Genomic DNA, 16604 nt, shown 5'->3' with positions numbered 1-16604 from the left:
TAATTTTGACACATTATAAATTTGTAACTTAGGAAATTCTTACCTCCTAAATCTTGTGTTCCCAAAGAAGAAAAAGACATGGCCAACATCAACATTACATTTTAACTTATGAAGCATCAAACAAACGAGGCTCCTATCACAACTCACAGGGACTAACACAAACTTTTACCCACCTGTCACCCCCCACCTGTGATCCACAAAATATACCAACCACACAGAGTTCACTACTGTACTAAACGGGAAGTCAATTATACTTCATCTTATAATCCTTATCTTTGCTTTAAAATTCAATTGTTGTGAGATAAAATTGTCCACTTTAATCTAATTTAAAAAGTGTGGGGCCAGTGCCACTGGTTTGGTACACTAAGCTTCCACCAGGATTCCATATGGGCAACAGTTCATACCCCAGCTTCCCAAATGTGGATCCAGCTCCCTGCTTGTGGCCTGAGAAGGCAGTCAAGGAAAGCCCAAAGTTGTGGGACTCCTAAGCCATGTCGGAGACTCAGAAGAGGCTCCTGGTTCCTGGCTTCAGATTGGCCCACCTCTGGCTGTTGTGGCAACTTGGAAGTGAACTAGTAAAGGCAGTCTCTCCTTCTCTCTGTTCATCTGCCTTTCATGTAAAAGTAAATCTTTAACAACAAAAATTAAATAAACAAATCCATACCTGAATTTACTTTCAAACACTCCAAAGGTGACTCTATCCCCTGTCTTCAAAGTTTGGGGAAGGTGATTTTGCATTTTTGCCTCATTAACAAAGGTACCATATTTAGAATTATCTTTGATTGTCAATACAGGGATTTCATCAGTTTGACTCTGAAAATTAGAGAAGTAATTACAAGTCTTTTACAGCTCAAGTACATACAATCCAGGGGGAGATGATTCACAGGAGACATTTGATAACTTTTGAAAAGGGTAAAATAATAAACAGCTGGATATCCTGCCACCACAGGGAATGACAGCTACTGTTCTGGCTGCCTTCAAAGGACTAATTAGCAATTAACATAAATATCTCCCTTCAAGAAAATCTCTGAATTTCAGAATTATAACTCTTGGAACACACATTTTTCTTTATTTCTGTAAATCAGTTGGGACTTTCCCAACCCTTCCATTTCACACACTTGAGAATTTTATGATTGGCAGCAGTTTGCTTCATGCATAACATGACAGCTTCAGTCCTACGTTTTCGTTTTGCTTTGTTTACATTATCAAAAGCACATGGTAAACACTGGGCGAGTAAAAACAAGGCATAAAGCCTAGAGGTTCTGATTTTTGGTAATAATTTTATTTTTTCTATTGCAACTTCTATAATAATGCTTTTCTACAACACAAATAGACACAAAACCTAAATGCCAGTAAACTAATCCATCACTTGTGCATTTGTCACATTTGTTCAAACTAACTGCTTACTTTCACTTTCTTGTTCCTACCACGATGATTTTGAACGTATTTATTCACATATTTTTATCACTCTCATCACCCGTGGTTCTGGTGAAAGCTAACAAATACCTTCCAAGCCATTCAAAAGAGCTGTGGATCAGAAGCAACAGTTGTCTTCCCCGGGAAAACTGTCATTCCCACTGTGGAGCCTCCCTTTACACACCCAGACTTTGTGTCCATCAGTCACATACTCTCTTTAAGAGCGAGCATCAGGAATGTATCACAGCTAAGCCCAATAACTCTCACCAGGGAACAGTCAATGTTGTTAAGTAAACAAATACAAATACAACCTACTTTCTCCAAGTTTCTAAGTCACTGAAACAAAAGCATAAAATGCTCAAACAGCTCTCTCTCTCACATCAAGGCAATATACTGATTTCAACTCTCACGGCAAGCTAGCAAAATACAATCAGGAACATACCAAGTTGGTCACAGCAAAATTAGCAGTTAACACTGCATGATTTCGACTGATTGACTGATCATCTTCAATTAGAATAGCACAGTTTTTCCTTCCAACGATGTACTCAGTGCCAGTCAAAAGTCTGTATGGTTCTAAGAGGAATAAAATGAGACACAAACACACATACATAAATGTGTACATTATATAGGATAAAATTCATGATATGCCAAGAAAATATTTTAGTTTGCTATTTCAATGTTAATCAGTTTTACATAAATTAAACCCCCATTTTCTATTAAACCCTTATTGAGGAATATCAAAAGATCACCTACATTAATGCAAGGGCATACCATTTCTCTCAAGGAATAACAACAGTGAAAGGAATTGCTTTCCCAAAGTATACATTTACTGAAATCCCAAGTAAAGTCCCAATATGAACTTGACTGGAGCTTCCATCCATTAGTTCACTCCCCAAATGGCCACAATACCAGAGCTGTGCCGATCTGAGACCAGGAGACAGGAGCTTCTTCCAGGTCTCTCATATTGAGTGCAGGGTCCCAAGGCTTTGGGTCGTTCTGGACTGCTTTTTCAGGCCACAAGCAGGGCGCTGGATGGGCAGTGGAGCTGCTGGGATAAGGACCAGTGCCCATATGGGATGCCAGTGCTAACAGTAGAGGATTAGCCAGTTGAGCCATCACACCAGCCCCTATTCTTTGTTTGTAAATTTTTACTTTACTTATTTGGGGGACAGGGATACACGTTCTGACTCACTGCCCAAATATCCAGGGTATCTGAGCCCAGGACTCAAACTTGGTCTGTCCACAGGTGGCAGTAATTCAACTCTGAGCTGTGGCCAAGGGTGCACTTTAGCCAACAGCTGGAGACAGGCTGAACAGGACTCCCAGGCTAGCCCTGCTACACAGTGCCAAATGCCTGCCCTGAGCAGTGCTATCCCTGTAACAGATGGCTAAGTCTCAGCCTGTCACCTACTCAGACCAGGTCCTGAGGGCAAATGCCTTCTCACTGCACACTCAGACCAGGCCAACAGTGAGCTGCAACTAACCAATCCCGCTGTTTCTGGAAGTCACCTCCTACCGTCTGCTGGACTGTTGGGTGTTACCAGAAATGCCCGGTGGGTTCTTTCCTCAGCTTAGTATAGAAATAAAAAGCCGGGAATCTGTTGCAAACAGAAAAGTTTATTTGCGAAGGGACCAGGGAGCAGGGAAGGAAGGAAGGGGAAGCACCTCCGGAAGAGAAGCCGGGAGGTGGGGTGCTCTCGAAAGAGGAGGGAGAGAGAGACACCAAAGGTTTGAGAAAGGGTCTAGGGGTTTTAAGCCTTCCTTGACCCCTCCTTGTTGGGCGGGGAACCTACAGGTGAGATGTTCCCCATTGGTGATCTCTTGATTAGTTAAGAAATGGGTGGGCAATGCTGGTGCCACCCACCTGAAGGTGTGGCCAAGACCTCAGAGGACCTGGATGGTCTCATTGGGTACTGCTCTCTCAACCTCCACTGGCTCGGGCCACACCTTGATTCATGAAGCCTTTCCTCAGGTATGCTGTGCCAAACTCAATTTGTCTCAGATCTGTCTGCTTTCCACACATCCACAGGAACCCTGAGAGCCACGAGACAAACTGAAATCTCTATGGTCTGGCCTTGCACTGGTCCAAGTTCATAGGAATGCCTGTATTGGTGTTTACAAAAGTCCTTCAGGGGCCAGATCATATTAATTTTCAGTTTGCAGTGCTGGCATCGCATGTGGGCACTGGTTCAACCCCAAGCTGCTCCACTTCCCATCCAGCTCCCTGCTTCTGGCTGGGAAAGCAGTGGAGCATGACCCAAGTTTCCTGCACCCGTGTATCCACATTGTAGGGCAAATGAGACAAGCTTCTAGCTGCCAGCTATGCACTGGTCCAGCTCTGGCCATGGAGGCCATCCCGAGAATTGAGGACTTCTCTGTCTTTCCTGCTCTCATTCAAGTGAAATTAAGAAATCTTTTTTTTTTAATCCTCCTTACATAGCCAGTCAACACTGCCTCACAATTGAACACCCTGAGCACACAGGCAATCATGGCTTTCCCGGCTTACCCTTTCTTTTATCAGCCAATAAGGACCACAAACAGCAGGCAGGCAACTAGCAACTTCCACTAGAGAAGTGCAGACACACAGGAAAGGGGCGGGGTGAAGTAGCCTGGCTTTTGCTGCAGCTCCCCTGGGACACCAGCATCCCAGGTTTGTGCAGGGGGTCCAGCCCAGCACCGCCAAGGCGCACTCTGACAGACAGCAACTGAGGCCCTTGCATCCCGGGGTTCCTGGCTTGGGCCTGACCAGCCCCAGTGTTGGACACATCTAGGCCAGTGAACTCGGAGATGCAAAATTCTGGTGTCTCTTTCAAAAAGAAAACGTCTGGGCTGTCCCCTCTTGCTGACAGCAAGGAAACGCGTCTGAAACAACAGAAAGCTTCTCCGTGCACCTGTTTCTCCTCAGCCACCTCAGCCAGGGCTCAGCGAAGGGCCAGCCGCCCCACCGCCCATGCCCACTGCACAGCGCCGGGGTCCCACGGCCACTGCACAGCGCGGGACAGGGCCGGGCGTCCACCCGCCCAACCCCGGGGCCGAGGACAGCCGGCCTTCCCCGCCACGGCGCAGCCGGGACCACCACGCGCGTGCCCGATCCCCGGTTTCCTTCCCGTTCCGCCGTGCGCCGGAAGGTAAGGGGACCGGACCGGAAGCGACCCTCCCCGACTTCCTTCCCCGCGTTGGCGCTCCTCCGAACCCGGGCCCTCTGTCCCTCTCTGTCCTTACCTCGGGCTGAGCCCGCGGCCGGGAGGAGCTTCCACATGGGCCCTGCTGCCGGCCGACGCGACCGGCGCCAGCCCGCCTGCCAGCCGCCCGAGCTGCGGGGCGAGCGCGCTCCCGGGCCGCGCGAGCCTCTGTGCTGCCGGCGGGATGCAGCGGGCGTGCGGCCAGGGCGCGGGGCCGCCACCTGCTGGGGAGCCAGGAACAGCGCTGTCTACAAGTTCACCAGGTACTTGTTGGCAAGAATTGCAGAGAGAGCAGGAGAGACAGACAAATCTTTCATCTGCCCTGTTATTCCCGAATGGCTCAAAGATCAGGGCTGGACCAGGCCCAAGTCAGGAACTTCATCAGGGTCTGCCTTAAGGGGGGTATGGGCCCAAGCACTGGGGCCATCTTCCAGCTGCTTTTGAAAGATTTTTTGTTGTTGTTTAAATTCGTCTCACCTGAGGACGTTTTTCATTGATGCATTAGGATACTCCATGCATTTGGATTTCCTTAGTTGCAATGATTCATTTGTGTGGATCTCTGAGGAGAGTGTTAGCAGTGAGGATGATGGTTTCATCCCAAAGTAACTCCTTGAGATTTTCTTTTTCAAATTCAAGTCAACTTATCCTTACTTCTCTGTTGCGTATTATGCTTTTCTCTAATCATACATATAGTATGGGTAGTCTGCCACTATGTCAATTTTTTCCTGTTTCAAGTTGGTTTAAGGTCTCCTAATGTATCGTCATCTAACTGCAAGTCTCATCTTTTCTTCAAGCCAGGAACCCTCCGACTACTTGAGAACACACGTGTGATGGTGCAATTTCTGTTTTTATGAAAGAATTCGGAGGAGACCTGATAGAGGAGCTTGGGGAACACCTCCGTCAGGACACAGTCCCTGCAGGTAAGCACAAGAACCAGGGCAGGGAGCAGCCCAGCCCAAGCCCGATTACAGTACCCACCAGTATACCTGTGGCTCAGATATGGCGGTAGGCCAGGCTGGACCCATTCTTGGCACCCACTGGCAAAGCTGAGAACCAGGACAGGGTGCAGGACAGGCCTAGTCAGGCTGTAACAGCAGCCAGTTCACATTTAGGATTGTGACTGAGGGCTGGCTAGGCTAGGCTAGGCTGCAGTTCCCAACAGCATGAGCTGGAATTAGGCACAAAACATGCCAGGCCAGGCTGCAGTATCAGCTGACAAATGCCAAGGTGAAGCAGGGCATGCCATATCAGGCTGCTGCACCCACCAGTACATGTGAGACCAGGGAGAGGTGGGTTAGCGTGATAGGGTGGCAGCAGTTGGAGTGAGAACTGGGACTGAGGGCAGACCAGGCCAGACCAATACCCATAGGGCTGCATGTGAGCTGGGAAAGGCAGCAAGACTAAGTGACTATAAACACTGTGCATGCATGAGCCAGAAGAAGTGCAGGCTGCCCGGGCTTTGCCACAGCATCAGGGCTGGCAAATGCTGGGACTAGGGGCAACTGCTGTCAAGCTAGACTGCAGAACCACCAGGAAAGTGCAAGATCTCCCAGTAGGGAAACTGTGGGCTCCTCTCTAATGAGCTGTGACTCCCACAGGTAACCATGGGAAGCAGGGCTGCAGGTGGGACTGTCTGGCCAAGCAGTGGCATCTACTGGAATGAGTGTGGCTGGATAATGGTGTTCGTTGGGTTGAACTAGGCTAAAAGGCCCTTTGATGTATACAAGAGCTGAATGGGATGGTGTCAGACAGGACCAGTCTGCTGCACATAGTGAGAAGTACACTGATGGTGATTTTGGGGGGTCACTCTGACTAGCCTACAGTTCCTGCTGGTATGTTTGAGGATCAAATGTGTAGTGGGCTGTGTTGGGCTGGATGAAGCATCCATTCGTTTGTGTAAGAGATGGGCTTGACACAGAACTGACCCAGCACAGCCTGATGTGTTGTCAGACTAAGCCAGACCCTGTACTGGCAAGCACACACAGAGTCAGGTCTGGGTTCAGCAGAGATGAAGTCTCTGTGGGATTCACCCAACTGAACCACTGCACTTAGAATTCCAACTGTGTGTTGAATCCTAGGACCAGTGGACTGACTGTGGAGTGCAAGTATCAGAAGTGGGCCTCCACAATAGCTAAGGCAGCGTAGTGGATGGCATATCCAGATGCATATGGAGGATATGACAGTCCACTGGGAATGCAGTGGACATCTGCTACCACAGCAGAGGAAGGAGGGTAAAGCAAACTGTACAACTAGCCCAGCCAAGTGTTGATAGCATATATCTGGGCGAATGGAAACTCTAAGGTGGACTGTGTCAGTCAGTGGTTCTTGGATGGATTTCCTCATCCTTGAAGCAACAAAACTGACAGCATTTCAAAACTATTGAAACCACTTGAGCACAACCTTCAGAGCATGCTTCCCATTGGGACCCTGGTATGATATTGGATGGCCATTCCCCACCCCAGGTACTGAGGCAGTTGGAAGGCTGAGTGCAGCTTCTCTTCTCATCTCCTCCCTTGTCCCCAGAGACAGGAGGAAGAAAAGGAAACTTGCAAACAATGATCTCACCCACTTTCCCCTAACCCTCAATCCTTCCCACCCCCAATCAACTGTGTAACTTCATCATTTTAAAAAAATGTGATTTAGGGAGCTAGCACTTAACATAGTGGCTAACATAGTGACCTCCTTCCAACATCAGAGTGACTGTTTGCTTGCTGGCTTCATCTCTTGAGTCAGACTTGCTGCCAGTGCAGACCCTGGGACAGAGTGATGATACTTGGGTTTTCTTTCTTTCTTTCTTTCTTTTCTTTCATTCTCTCTCTTTCTTTCTTTCTTCCTTTCTTTCTTTGTTTCTTTGTTTCTTTCTTTCTCTCTTTCTCTCTTTCTTTCTTTCTTTCGTCCTTTCTTTCTTTGGTTCTTTCTTTCTTTCGCATTGTTTTCATTTTGTTGTTGGGTATCTTCAGATTTTTCTTCAGTGTTTTCTTAATTTTCATTGCAAATCTCTTTCCATCCTTAAATTTGTGCCAATGTGTATATGTATGTATGTGTGTTTTGTATGTATTTTTGAAAGAAATTGTTTTACTTGGAAATGCAGAGTTACATAGAGTTTCCATTCCAAATGTCTGCAGTGGGCAGAGCTGGGCCATTGTGAGGCTGGGAGCTAGGAACGCCTTCCTCATCTCTCACATGGGTGCAGGTTCCCAAGGACTTGGGCCATTCTCCACTGCTTTCCCAGTCACTGGGTTGGGAAGTGAAGCAGCCAGGACATGAGCCAGTGCCCATATAGGATGCCAGTGCTGCAGCAGAGGATCAGCCTGCTTCACTGCTCCCGCCCCTGTGTGTATTTCTGTAGCTACTGTGACTGGGATTGTTCTCATCAAGTTCTTTCTCAGCCAACAGCCTGTTGGCCTATCAAAATACTACTGGAGTAATTCAAACAGTTTGACAAGAACTGGTATTAGCTGTTTCTTGGAGGTTTGGGAGAAGTCATTAGTGAAGGCATTTGGTCCTGAGCTATTGCATTACCAGTTATTTGTTCAAGTGTTTTCTGTGTTTGTGACTCAATTTAGGCAAATTACATGTTCCTGTAGATTTATCAGTTTCTTCCAAATTTCCTGATTTGTGGGTATATGTTCATAATAGTTCTGACTGATTCTATTTCTGTAGCAACCATTGTTTTCTCTTTTGTGTCTCATTCAAGTGACTTTTTAAAAAAAGATTAATTGTATGTATTTGAAATGAAGAGTGACAGAGAGAGTGGCCAAGATGAAGAGATTTTCCATCCCATCTACTTGTTAACTCTCCCAATGGCTGTAAAAGCTGAGCCTGGCCAGACCTAAGACAGGAGCCAGTCTTTTTTAATTTCTTGAAAATTGTTTTTTGGCCTACTTATTGTTCTATGTGTTGATGAAAAGGATGTGCATTCTACAAGTGTGAGGTGGGATAGTGTACAAGCGTGTTGGGTCTGTTGTGGGGAAGGAGTTAATTAGCACTGGTTAAGCTGAGCAGTAACAGGAAATGGGCTTGTGGCTAAAAGCACCTGAACTACTGGGACTCATTATGCTATTGTTTGGCTAAAGGACTTGGGGGAAAGAGTATAAAAGAAGGAATAAAGGGAGGCTTTGGAGAGACTTCCACCATCACTGGTCTGTTGGTGCTTCATCCTCAGACCCTTTCCCTGTCCGAATTACTGGCTCTGCTGACAGGAGCAGGCTCCACTTGGTCCTTGTGTGTATTGAGTTTGTTATTTCTTGGTTGACTTTTTTGTCTTGTTGATTTGTTCATAGATGAAAGTGGAGTTTGAATTAACCTGGTATTAATACAACTTAAGTCTCCTTTTAGATCTGCAAAATTTCTGTTTATAAAATGGTGCTCTAGCATTAGGGGTATATGTATTTGCAGTGGTTATATTGTCTGTTAAATTGATTTCATTATCATTGTGTAGGATCATGGTCTCGTTAACCATTTTTGTCCTAAAGTTTACTTTGTTTATGATAAGCATGGTTAATCCCTGCTCTTTTTCAGCTTCTATATACCTGGAGTATCTTTTTTGGTTTTTTTTTTTTTTGCTTTTTTTTTTTTTTTTGATTTATTTATTTTTAGGCCAGGGGAAGTGGTAAGGCAGTAAAGTCCTTGCCTTGAACATGCTGGGATCCCATATTGGCATTGGTTCTGATCCCAGCAGCCCCACTTATCATCCAGCTTCCTGCTGGTGGCCTGGGAAAACAGTTGAGTACAGCCCAGAGCATTGGGACCCTGCACCCTCATAAGAGACCTGGAGAAAGTTCTTGGTTCCTGGCTTTGGATGTGCACAGCACTCGTGGTTGTGGTCACCTGGGGAGTGAATCATTGGATGGAAAATCTTCTTCTCTTTCTCTTCTCTTCTCTATATATCTGACTTTACAATCAAAAGAGCAAATTAAAAAAAAATTTGTTTGCTTTTTATTGGAAAGTCAGGTTTACAAAGAGAAGGGAAAAGATCTTCCATCTGTTGGCTCATTCCCCAGGTGGCCACAATTGTCTATCTTCAACTGCAGGGAGCTGGATGGGAAGTGGAGTAGCAAGGATATGAAGTTGCATCCATGTAAGATCCTGGTGCATACAAGGCGAGGACATTAGCCAATAGACTCCCATGCCAGTCTTATTGTGGTTTTGCATTCTTTCACTTATACTTTGTATTTTTACAGATGAATTTTGTTTCTTGTGGGCAGGCTTTTGCATATTACTGTGTCCTTTTATAATTTTTTTAAATTGATTCATCTAATCTGTGTTTCTCAGAATTTAGTCCATTTACATTCAGCGTTACTGTTTTATTTCAATTTTTTATTTCTTCAGATATTTGTTGAATGTTCCTAGTAGAATTCAGATTTTTACAATGAAAGTAGGATTTTTTTGCTTTGGTGTATAATACTTCCTTAATTATCTTCCACCTTTTGGAGAATGCATCTCCCACCTAAGCCTCCAACATCCTTGCCAGTCCTTACTCATCCATCCAAAACACCAGCAATGCATTAGATCTGTGTGTTCTTTTCCTTTTAATTTTATTTTGCTGATATTTACATAGTTGAGAAGGATGTATACCCCTGTGGACTGCTGATTGTGGTGTGGACAAAGGAACAGGGGAAAGTGGATGAGACCATTTTTTCCAAGTGTTTGTTTGTTTCTTTTTTTCTTTCTTTCTTTCTCTCATTGTCTCTCTCACTGTCTCTCTCTTAGTGTGTGTGTCTCACACTTTCTTTCTTTCTTTTCTTGTTTTGTTTTCTTCCTGTACCTGGGTCAAATGGGAAGGAAGGGAGGAGGGCCACTTCCAGCAGCCCAACTGCATCAGCACCCTGGGGATGCAGGACGGCCACTTGATGTCATCCCAGGGTCCCTGATGTGGAGCATGTTCCAAGGGTGCGCTGAAGTGATTTCGACACTTCTGACATGTTGTTGACTTCATTGCTCCAAGGTTGAGGAAATCCTTCCAAGGTCCACTGGCTGAAATAGTTCACCTTAGAGACTCAATTTGCCCGGATACTTGCTGTCAAAGCTTGGCCAGGAGAGTTGTCCAATTTATTCTGTCTTCCATCATCTGCCATGGTACCTGACGTCCTCTGAGGATTTCAGTTAGCTGTCATGTCTATCATGTGCTTCTAGGCATATCATCCACTGCACTGCCATTAGCAGGTGAGGAGGCCCAGTTCTAACACATGCATTCCGCGGTCAGACCACAGATGCTGTGTTTTTCCCTGTACTTGGTGTTTTGAGTCCAGTGGTCCAGTCTGGGAGTATGGGGAGGAAGTCCCCAAAGAAACCTTATCTGTTTTTACTCCAGACCCGAGTCTTGTGTGTCATCCAGTGTGGAGTCTGGCTCAGTTGTTCACCCACCTTAGCACTGCTTCCACCCCGCCCCCCGGTGGTTGCAGTTTCTGAGTCAGTTCTGTCCTCAGCCCATCTCTTACACAAATCAATGGATACTGTGGCCCAGCCCATCCCTGTGCACCACACACTTGGCCCTCATGTAAATCAGTGGGAACTGTAGCCTAGTCAGAGCAACCCCTAATAACCCAACCAGGCCCACCCCCAAACCTAGTTCCTGTGCTTGCCAGCATGTGCAGCAGACTGTCTAGTCTCTCCCACATCGCATTTGACTTTTGTACACATGAGTGCGAGCTGCAGCCTAGTTCACTTGACCGGTACTACTGTCCCCCCATTACTTATGCTGATAGGTGCAACGACCTGTCCAGCAAGGCCTGCCTCAGCCCTGGTTCTTATGTTCACTGGTGGGAGCTGTACCCCAATAGAGGGGTATCCAAGTGTCCCAATTAGGCCTGCTTCCAGTCCCAGATCTTGCACTTTCCAGGTGGTTCTGTAGTGTAGTCTCACAGGATTTGCTCCCATTCCCAGCATGCCAACTGATGCTGCAGCAAAGCCTGAGCAGCCTGCACTTACTCTGGCTCATGCATGCCCCAGTGGATATAGCCAGTTGACCCAGTCTGACTCCTGCTAACCCAGCTCAATGCAGGCCAACAAGTGTTGTAGCCCTGCCAAGTCTGGTCAGCCCCATGTCCTAGCTCTCATGCTCAGCAGTGGTACATTGGCCTAACAGGGGAGCCCCTGCAGTACCTCTACTGGGATTGTCCCCCACCACCGGAGGTCTTACATGTGGTGGTGGGTGCTACGGCCAAGCCTGGAGTGGCCTGCCATGTAGGCTGGCTTGACCTGGCCTGTCCCTAGTTCTGGCACAAATATGCACTGACTTATGTTGTGACCCAACTCAGCTGGCCTATTCCCCATCCTGGTTCTCACATCTCCTAGTGGGTGCTATGAACTGGTCCAGCCTGGCCTGCCCCCAGACCTGACCCACATTGGGAGAGCTGCCCAAAGCAAAGCTGCCAGCCTCTTACCAATCTAGGGATCTCTATAGCAAAGATGACCCCATGACAGTGGCCCCTAGGTGCTGTGGCTCCAGCACCATCCTCACCAATCACCCACCCTCATCCTGCACCTTCTCCTCAGTTCATGCAGCCACGCCATCACTGGTCCATTGGAACTACTCACAGCTTGGGTTCCACTCAGCAACTCTTGAAAACCAGAGTTCCAAAGAGAGAGAGAATGCTCTTTCTTCACTGGTTGGTCCCTCAGGTGTCCCCAAGAGCCAGCTCTGGGCCAGGCTGAAGTCAAGAGCTTTCTCTGGGTTTCCTCCCCATGGGTGCCGGAGCCTAAGCACTTGGGTCATCCTCTGTTGGTTCTCCTGGTGCCATCACCAGGAAGCTAAAACATAGGTGGGCAGCTAGGACATTTACCGCCTTCCATATGGATCCCACAGCACAGGAGGTAATTTTACCCACTATGCCATGACACTGGCAGCAAAAACAACATTTCTAATGAGGGACTTGAACATTGTAGATTGTTGTTTCTGCAGGGGTTTCTGGAACCTGTACTCTGTGGCACTGGGAGGCTGGGCCAAACAGCTGAAACACAGCTTCGAGGAGGATGGAGGATACAGCCAGGGATCAGGGCCAGCTGTGTTCTATCCACAGAATAAATTTTGGTCAGAGCCAACATTTGCTCTTCAGGTAGGATTGTTTGTATAGACCCAGTTAATGGCTGGCTTGACCTGCCCTTTGTGCTTGCTGATGGGGTGTTGCTGGCCTTGTTCTCCAGTTTCCTGTGAGGTGACCTTGGTCACCAGGGAGGAGGTGCTGGGAGACATGTAGGAGGCAGGGACCTCATCTGAGCTATGCAGAACAGACTTACCACTGAACGGAATGATGGTAGACACTGACAGCGTCCATGGCTTGCTACAGCCCTCACTGCTGCCTGGTGCTACCCTTCCTTATCCCACGGGGAGGACTCCTCAGGGCTCTGCCAGCACAGCTGAGCAGGTATAGGGCTTCCTTCCTCTCACATCCAGCCTGCAGCTTCTTCCCAGGTTCTCAGGAAGCCCAGGCACAATGAATGAAGCTTCTGCTTGGCCCTAGCCTGCTGGCATCATCCCCTTGTGCCTGGCTCTGCCTTTGGCTGTGTCCCCTGCCTGTTGGGCCTAATGTTGAGTGTGTAGCCAGAGTTGTCCTTTCTTGGAGTGGGATATCAAAGCTGGTCCCTTGGCTGGGGGCCCCTAGTCCCCACAAAGGAGGAAGTACATGGCTCTGCTCTCGTATCTACAAGGAATAACAACAGAACTCACAACCACCTCTTGTCACAAGAGAGATTTCTAAAAATATTTAGTGTATTGATTTGAAAGGTAGAGTTACAGAGAGAGAGAGAAATCCTCAATTTGCTGGCTCCCTCCCCAAATAGTTGCAGTGACTGAGGCTGGGCCAAACAAAACGAAATGCAGGCCTGGAATTTCCAATTAGAAATCTGAGTTTCCAATGTGGGTGATTGCCAGGGCCCCAAGTACTCAGGCCATTTTCCACTGCTTTCCCCATACATTAGCTTGGAACTGGATCAGAAGTGGAGCTGTTGGGTCTTGAGCTCTACTACTGGAAGCCAACATTTACAAGTCATGGATTAACACACTGTACTTTCATGCCAATCCCAGGAACTTCTTGAATGAGACCTGTCAGAAGCAGGAAGTCTCTAAAGCAGTCTTGGTAACCCTACTTTTGGGAGCTTGTGGCCTGGCCAAGTCCCCACCCCTGGGCTTGGACCAACTGTGATTAAATTACACAGACAGTGGCTTTTGTCTTGAATGTGTGAGCTCTCATTGTCTCCCTGGCCCATTTTGTTGGAAAGCAGATGGCTGCATGAGACAGTCCCACTTGCCTGACCTGGTGAGGAGCCCTGGGTCCTGCTCATGGCCATGTGTGTAAGTCTGGATGCTGACCTGTGTCCCGCAGCAGCGGCATGCTGGGCAGGCTTCAGGCTTGGCTACATGCAGGTACTTGGGTGAGGAATCCGGGAATGAATTTCCCTCTGACATGGGCACTGCCAGTGTCTGGCCTGGATCCTGCTGCTTGTTTGGATATAGTTGTTGCCCGAGAGTTGGGTGTTGGGAGTCTCAGGATGTGGTGATGGCCCTTCGGGGTTCTCAGGGGTGGCTCATGAAGGGATTTGGTAGATTGTCATGGGATGCTGCCAGTTCTCACAAGAGGCCAGAGGAATATTAGAAACAGGGCAGGCCTGGCCCTCTCTTGCTCTGGGGCCTATTTCAAGATGTGACTTACCTGCCTCGCTCCCCTGTCCCACCCCCATCATGTACAGATGGAACTATTTTCAGTTTGCACCTGGCTTAATCTGAGGATGATGAATTGCAGGTGTGGAGGGCGGGCTGTGTTTTGTGCTGATATAAAAGCAGGCTTTAAAATAAATGAGTGAGCCAATGGAGTTAAAAACCTTTCCGGAGCAGGCATCTGGCCTAGTGATTAAGACACCTGTGACCTGTATCGGGGCACCTAGGTTCGTTTCCTGCGTCTGGCTCCCAGCTACAGCTTCCTCCCATTGAGGACCCAGGGAGTTAGCAGGGCACAGCTCCCCTGCTTGGGACCCTGCCATCTCTGTGGGAGACCCAGCTGGGGTCCCACTCCTGCCATTTGGGGAGTGAACCCGCAGGAAGAACACTCTGTGTTCCTGTGTCTGTCTCTTTCTGTCTCTGCCTCTCTAAAAACTAGTTTATTTTGTAGCAAAAATGAGATTCCTGCAGTTTTTTTCATGGTATATATTTTTTCAGAAACTTTGTGAAAATTTTTGTTATGTATGGGCCTCAAAAGTTTTTTGGCACTGAAATAAACTTATCTTTAGCAATACTATTACTATTTGTTTGAGAGGGAGAGAGACAAGCTGATTCATCTTTGAATGCCAGCCATGGCCAGGGCTGGGCTGAGCTGGAAGCCAGGAGCTGGAATGCAATCCAGGGCTCCCCCACGGGAGGCAGCAGCCACCCACCTGCTCCTACTGGAGTGGCCCTGGCAGGAAGCTGGAGTGAAATCCTGGCCCTCCCCCAGGATAGGCTAACTGCTGCCTCCTAAGCTGGTCTTCTGGTGCTATTCCATGAATGCTGATAGTCACCCAAGCCAGTCAGGAGAACACCTGCCTGCCTATCTCCTCAGGAATGCACAGTTCTACTGCAGGGACAGATGTTTAAGGAGGAACACTCACATGAGGACTTTGGGAGGGATGCCTCGCTCTCTCTGAGCAGCCGCTTTGCTGATGGTTGCAGGCGGTAAGAGCAGAAACCAAAATACCTGTGGAAGAGAAGCAGCCCCTCCCCTTGCTGAGACAATTTGGCACGTGCTTTATTTATACATTTATTTAAAGATTTCTTTCGTTTTTTTGGAAAGTGAGACATACAACAAGGAGAAGAGACAGAGAGGGATATCTTTCATCTGCTGATTCACCATCCCACGGGGCCACTATGGCCGGGGCTAAGCTGATAGAAAGTCAGGTGCCCAGAGCTGCTTACTGGCCTCCCACGTGGGTGTAGGATCTCAAGGCCCTGGGCTGTCTTTGACTACTTTCCCAGGTCACAAGCAGGGAGCTGGATGGGAAGTGGGGCTGCCGGGACATGAATTGGTGCCCATGTGGTATCCTAGTGCATACAAGATGAGGACTTTAGCTGGTAAGCTACCAGGCCAGGCCCACTTGCTTTATTTAGAGAGAGTGTTTCAGACAGTGGACAGAGCGAGAGTTGGGTTTCTGGCATCCTGGTTTTGAGTTCAGTTTCTCCCTGTCTGTACACCCTGGAACAAGCGACTTCTCTGAGCCTTGGCTGCCTGTCTCTCAAGTGAGTGGGGGATTGAATGAGAGTGTGGGCCAGTGCTCCAATGTGCATGGCTGGTGCACAGGCCTGGGGGTTGGGGAGGAATCCTGTGGCTGACCTCAGTCAGCTAGGGTGGGACCGTCTCAGGGGCTCATTTTCTGTGTTCCTGTGGGATCACCGGCTTATAGCCCTGTCCCTTACATGGCCCATGGTTCTGTCACTTATAGCTCCTTTTACCATGTTTGTTTTGTGTCTTGTAAATGCCCTCAAATGGGAGAAAGGCAAGGCCTTCGCCCCCTTCCTCTTGCAGGTCTGACTGGATCTTCTGGTTCCCTGCACCTACATCCTGCCCAGGGCCCACTCAGACTAGGGGTCTGATACAACTCAGGCCCTCCTGCACCTGGAGGAAGGTGAAGGGACTGTGTGAGGCAGCTTAGGAGTTTGGCCTCAGTGTCTTCCCTGAGAACCCAGCAGGGACTTCATGGGAAGCTGCTGGGAAACCCTTCCTTATTCAGAAGTATGGAGAGCAGCGGGAGTCCCATCCTGAGCTGGCCTAGCCAGGGCGCAGAGGGCCATGTCTCTCCACAACCCCAGTTGGAGGGACTACGCCAAGCCTCTCCTCAGAACCCCCCTTTTCCCTGCAGTCCATGAGCCTCATCGAGATCAGGAACCCTTCCCAGAGCCTGGAGAATGTCTGCCACTGGGCTTGCCTGCAGCAGAAGCCAGACACAGACCACGACAAGTACCACGATCATGCCATTTTCCTCACTCGGCAGGACTTCGGACTGTCAGGCATACAAGGTGAGCTGCCCTCAGGTGGGGAA

At 48.2% G+C, this 16604-nt stretch overlaps 1 protein-coding gene across 2 annotated transcripts in view; it reads right to left on the bottom strand.

Annotated features, from left to right (window-relative positions):
• The window catches only part of LOC121166444 (nibrin-like), a 178917-nt gene that overhangs the window by 103656 nt on the left and 58657 nt on the right, over positions 1-16604 (bottom strand). The window contains exons 1-3 of one of the 2 annotated variants that reach the window (XM_040995565.1): positions 4639-4675; positions 1859-1989; positions 665-813 (exon numbers count right to left, since the gene is read on the bottom strand). In XM_040995565.1, the coding sequence (XP_040851499.1) occupies positions 665-813; positions 1859-1989; positions 4639-4675 (317 nt within the window). Of the gene's footprint in view, positions 1-664; positions 814-1858; positions 1990-4638; positions 4676-16604 lie in introns of those variants that run through there. The other variant, XM_040995566.1, reaches the window with a different exon arrangement.

The sequence above is a fragment of the Ochotona curzoniae genome, unplaced genomic scaffold (assembly GCF_017591425.1).
Source record: "Ochotona curzoniae isolate NIBS_2020 unplaced genomic scaffold, NIBS_Ocur_1.0 patch14, whole genome shotgun sequence".
Classification (NCBI taxonomy): domain Eukaryota; kingdom Metazoa; phylum Chordata; class Mammalia; order Lagomorpha; family Ochotonidae; genus Ochotona; species Ochotona curzoniae.
The sequence above is the reverse complement of the archived record's forward strand: the minus strand, read 5'-3'. Positions and strand labels throughout refer to the sequence as shown.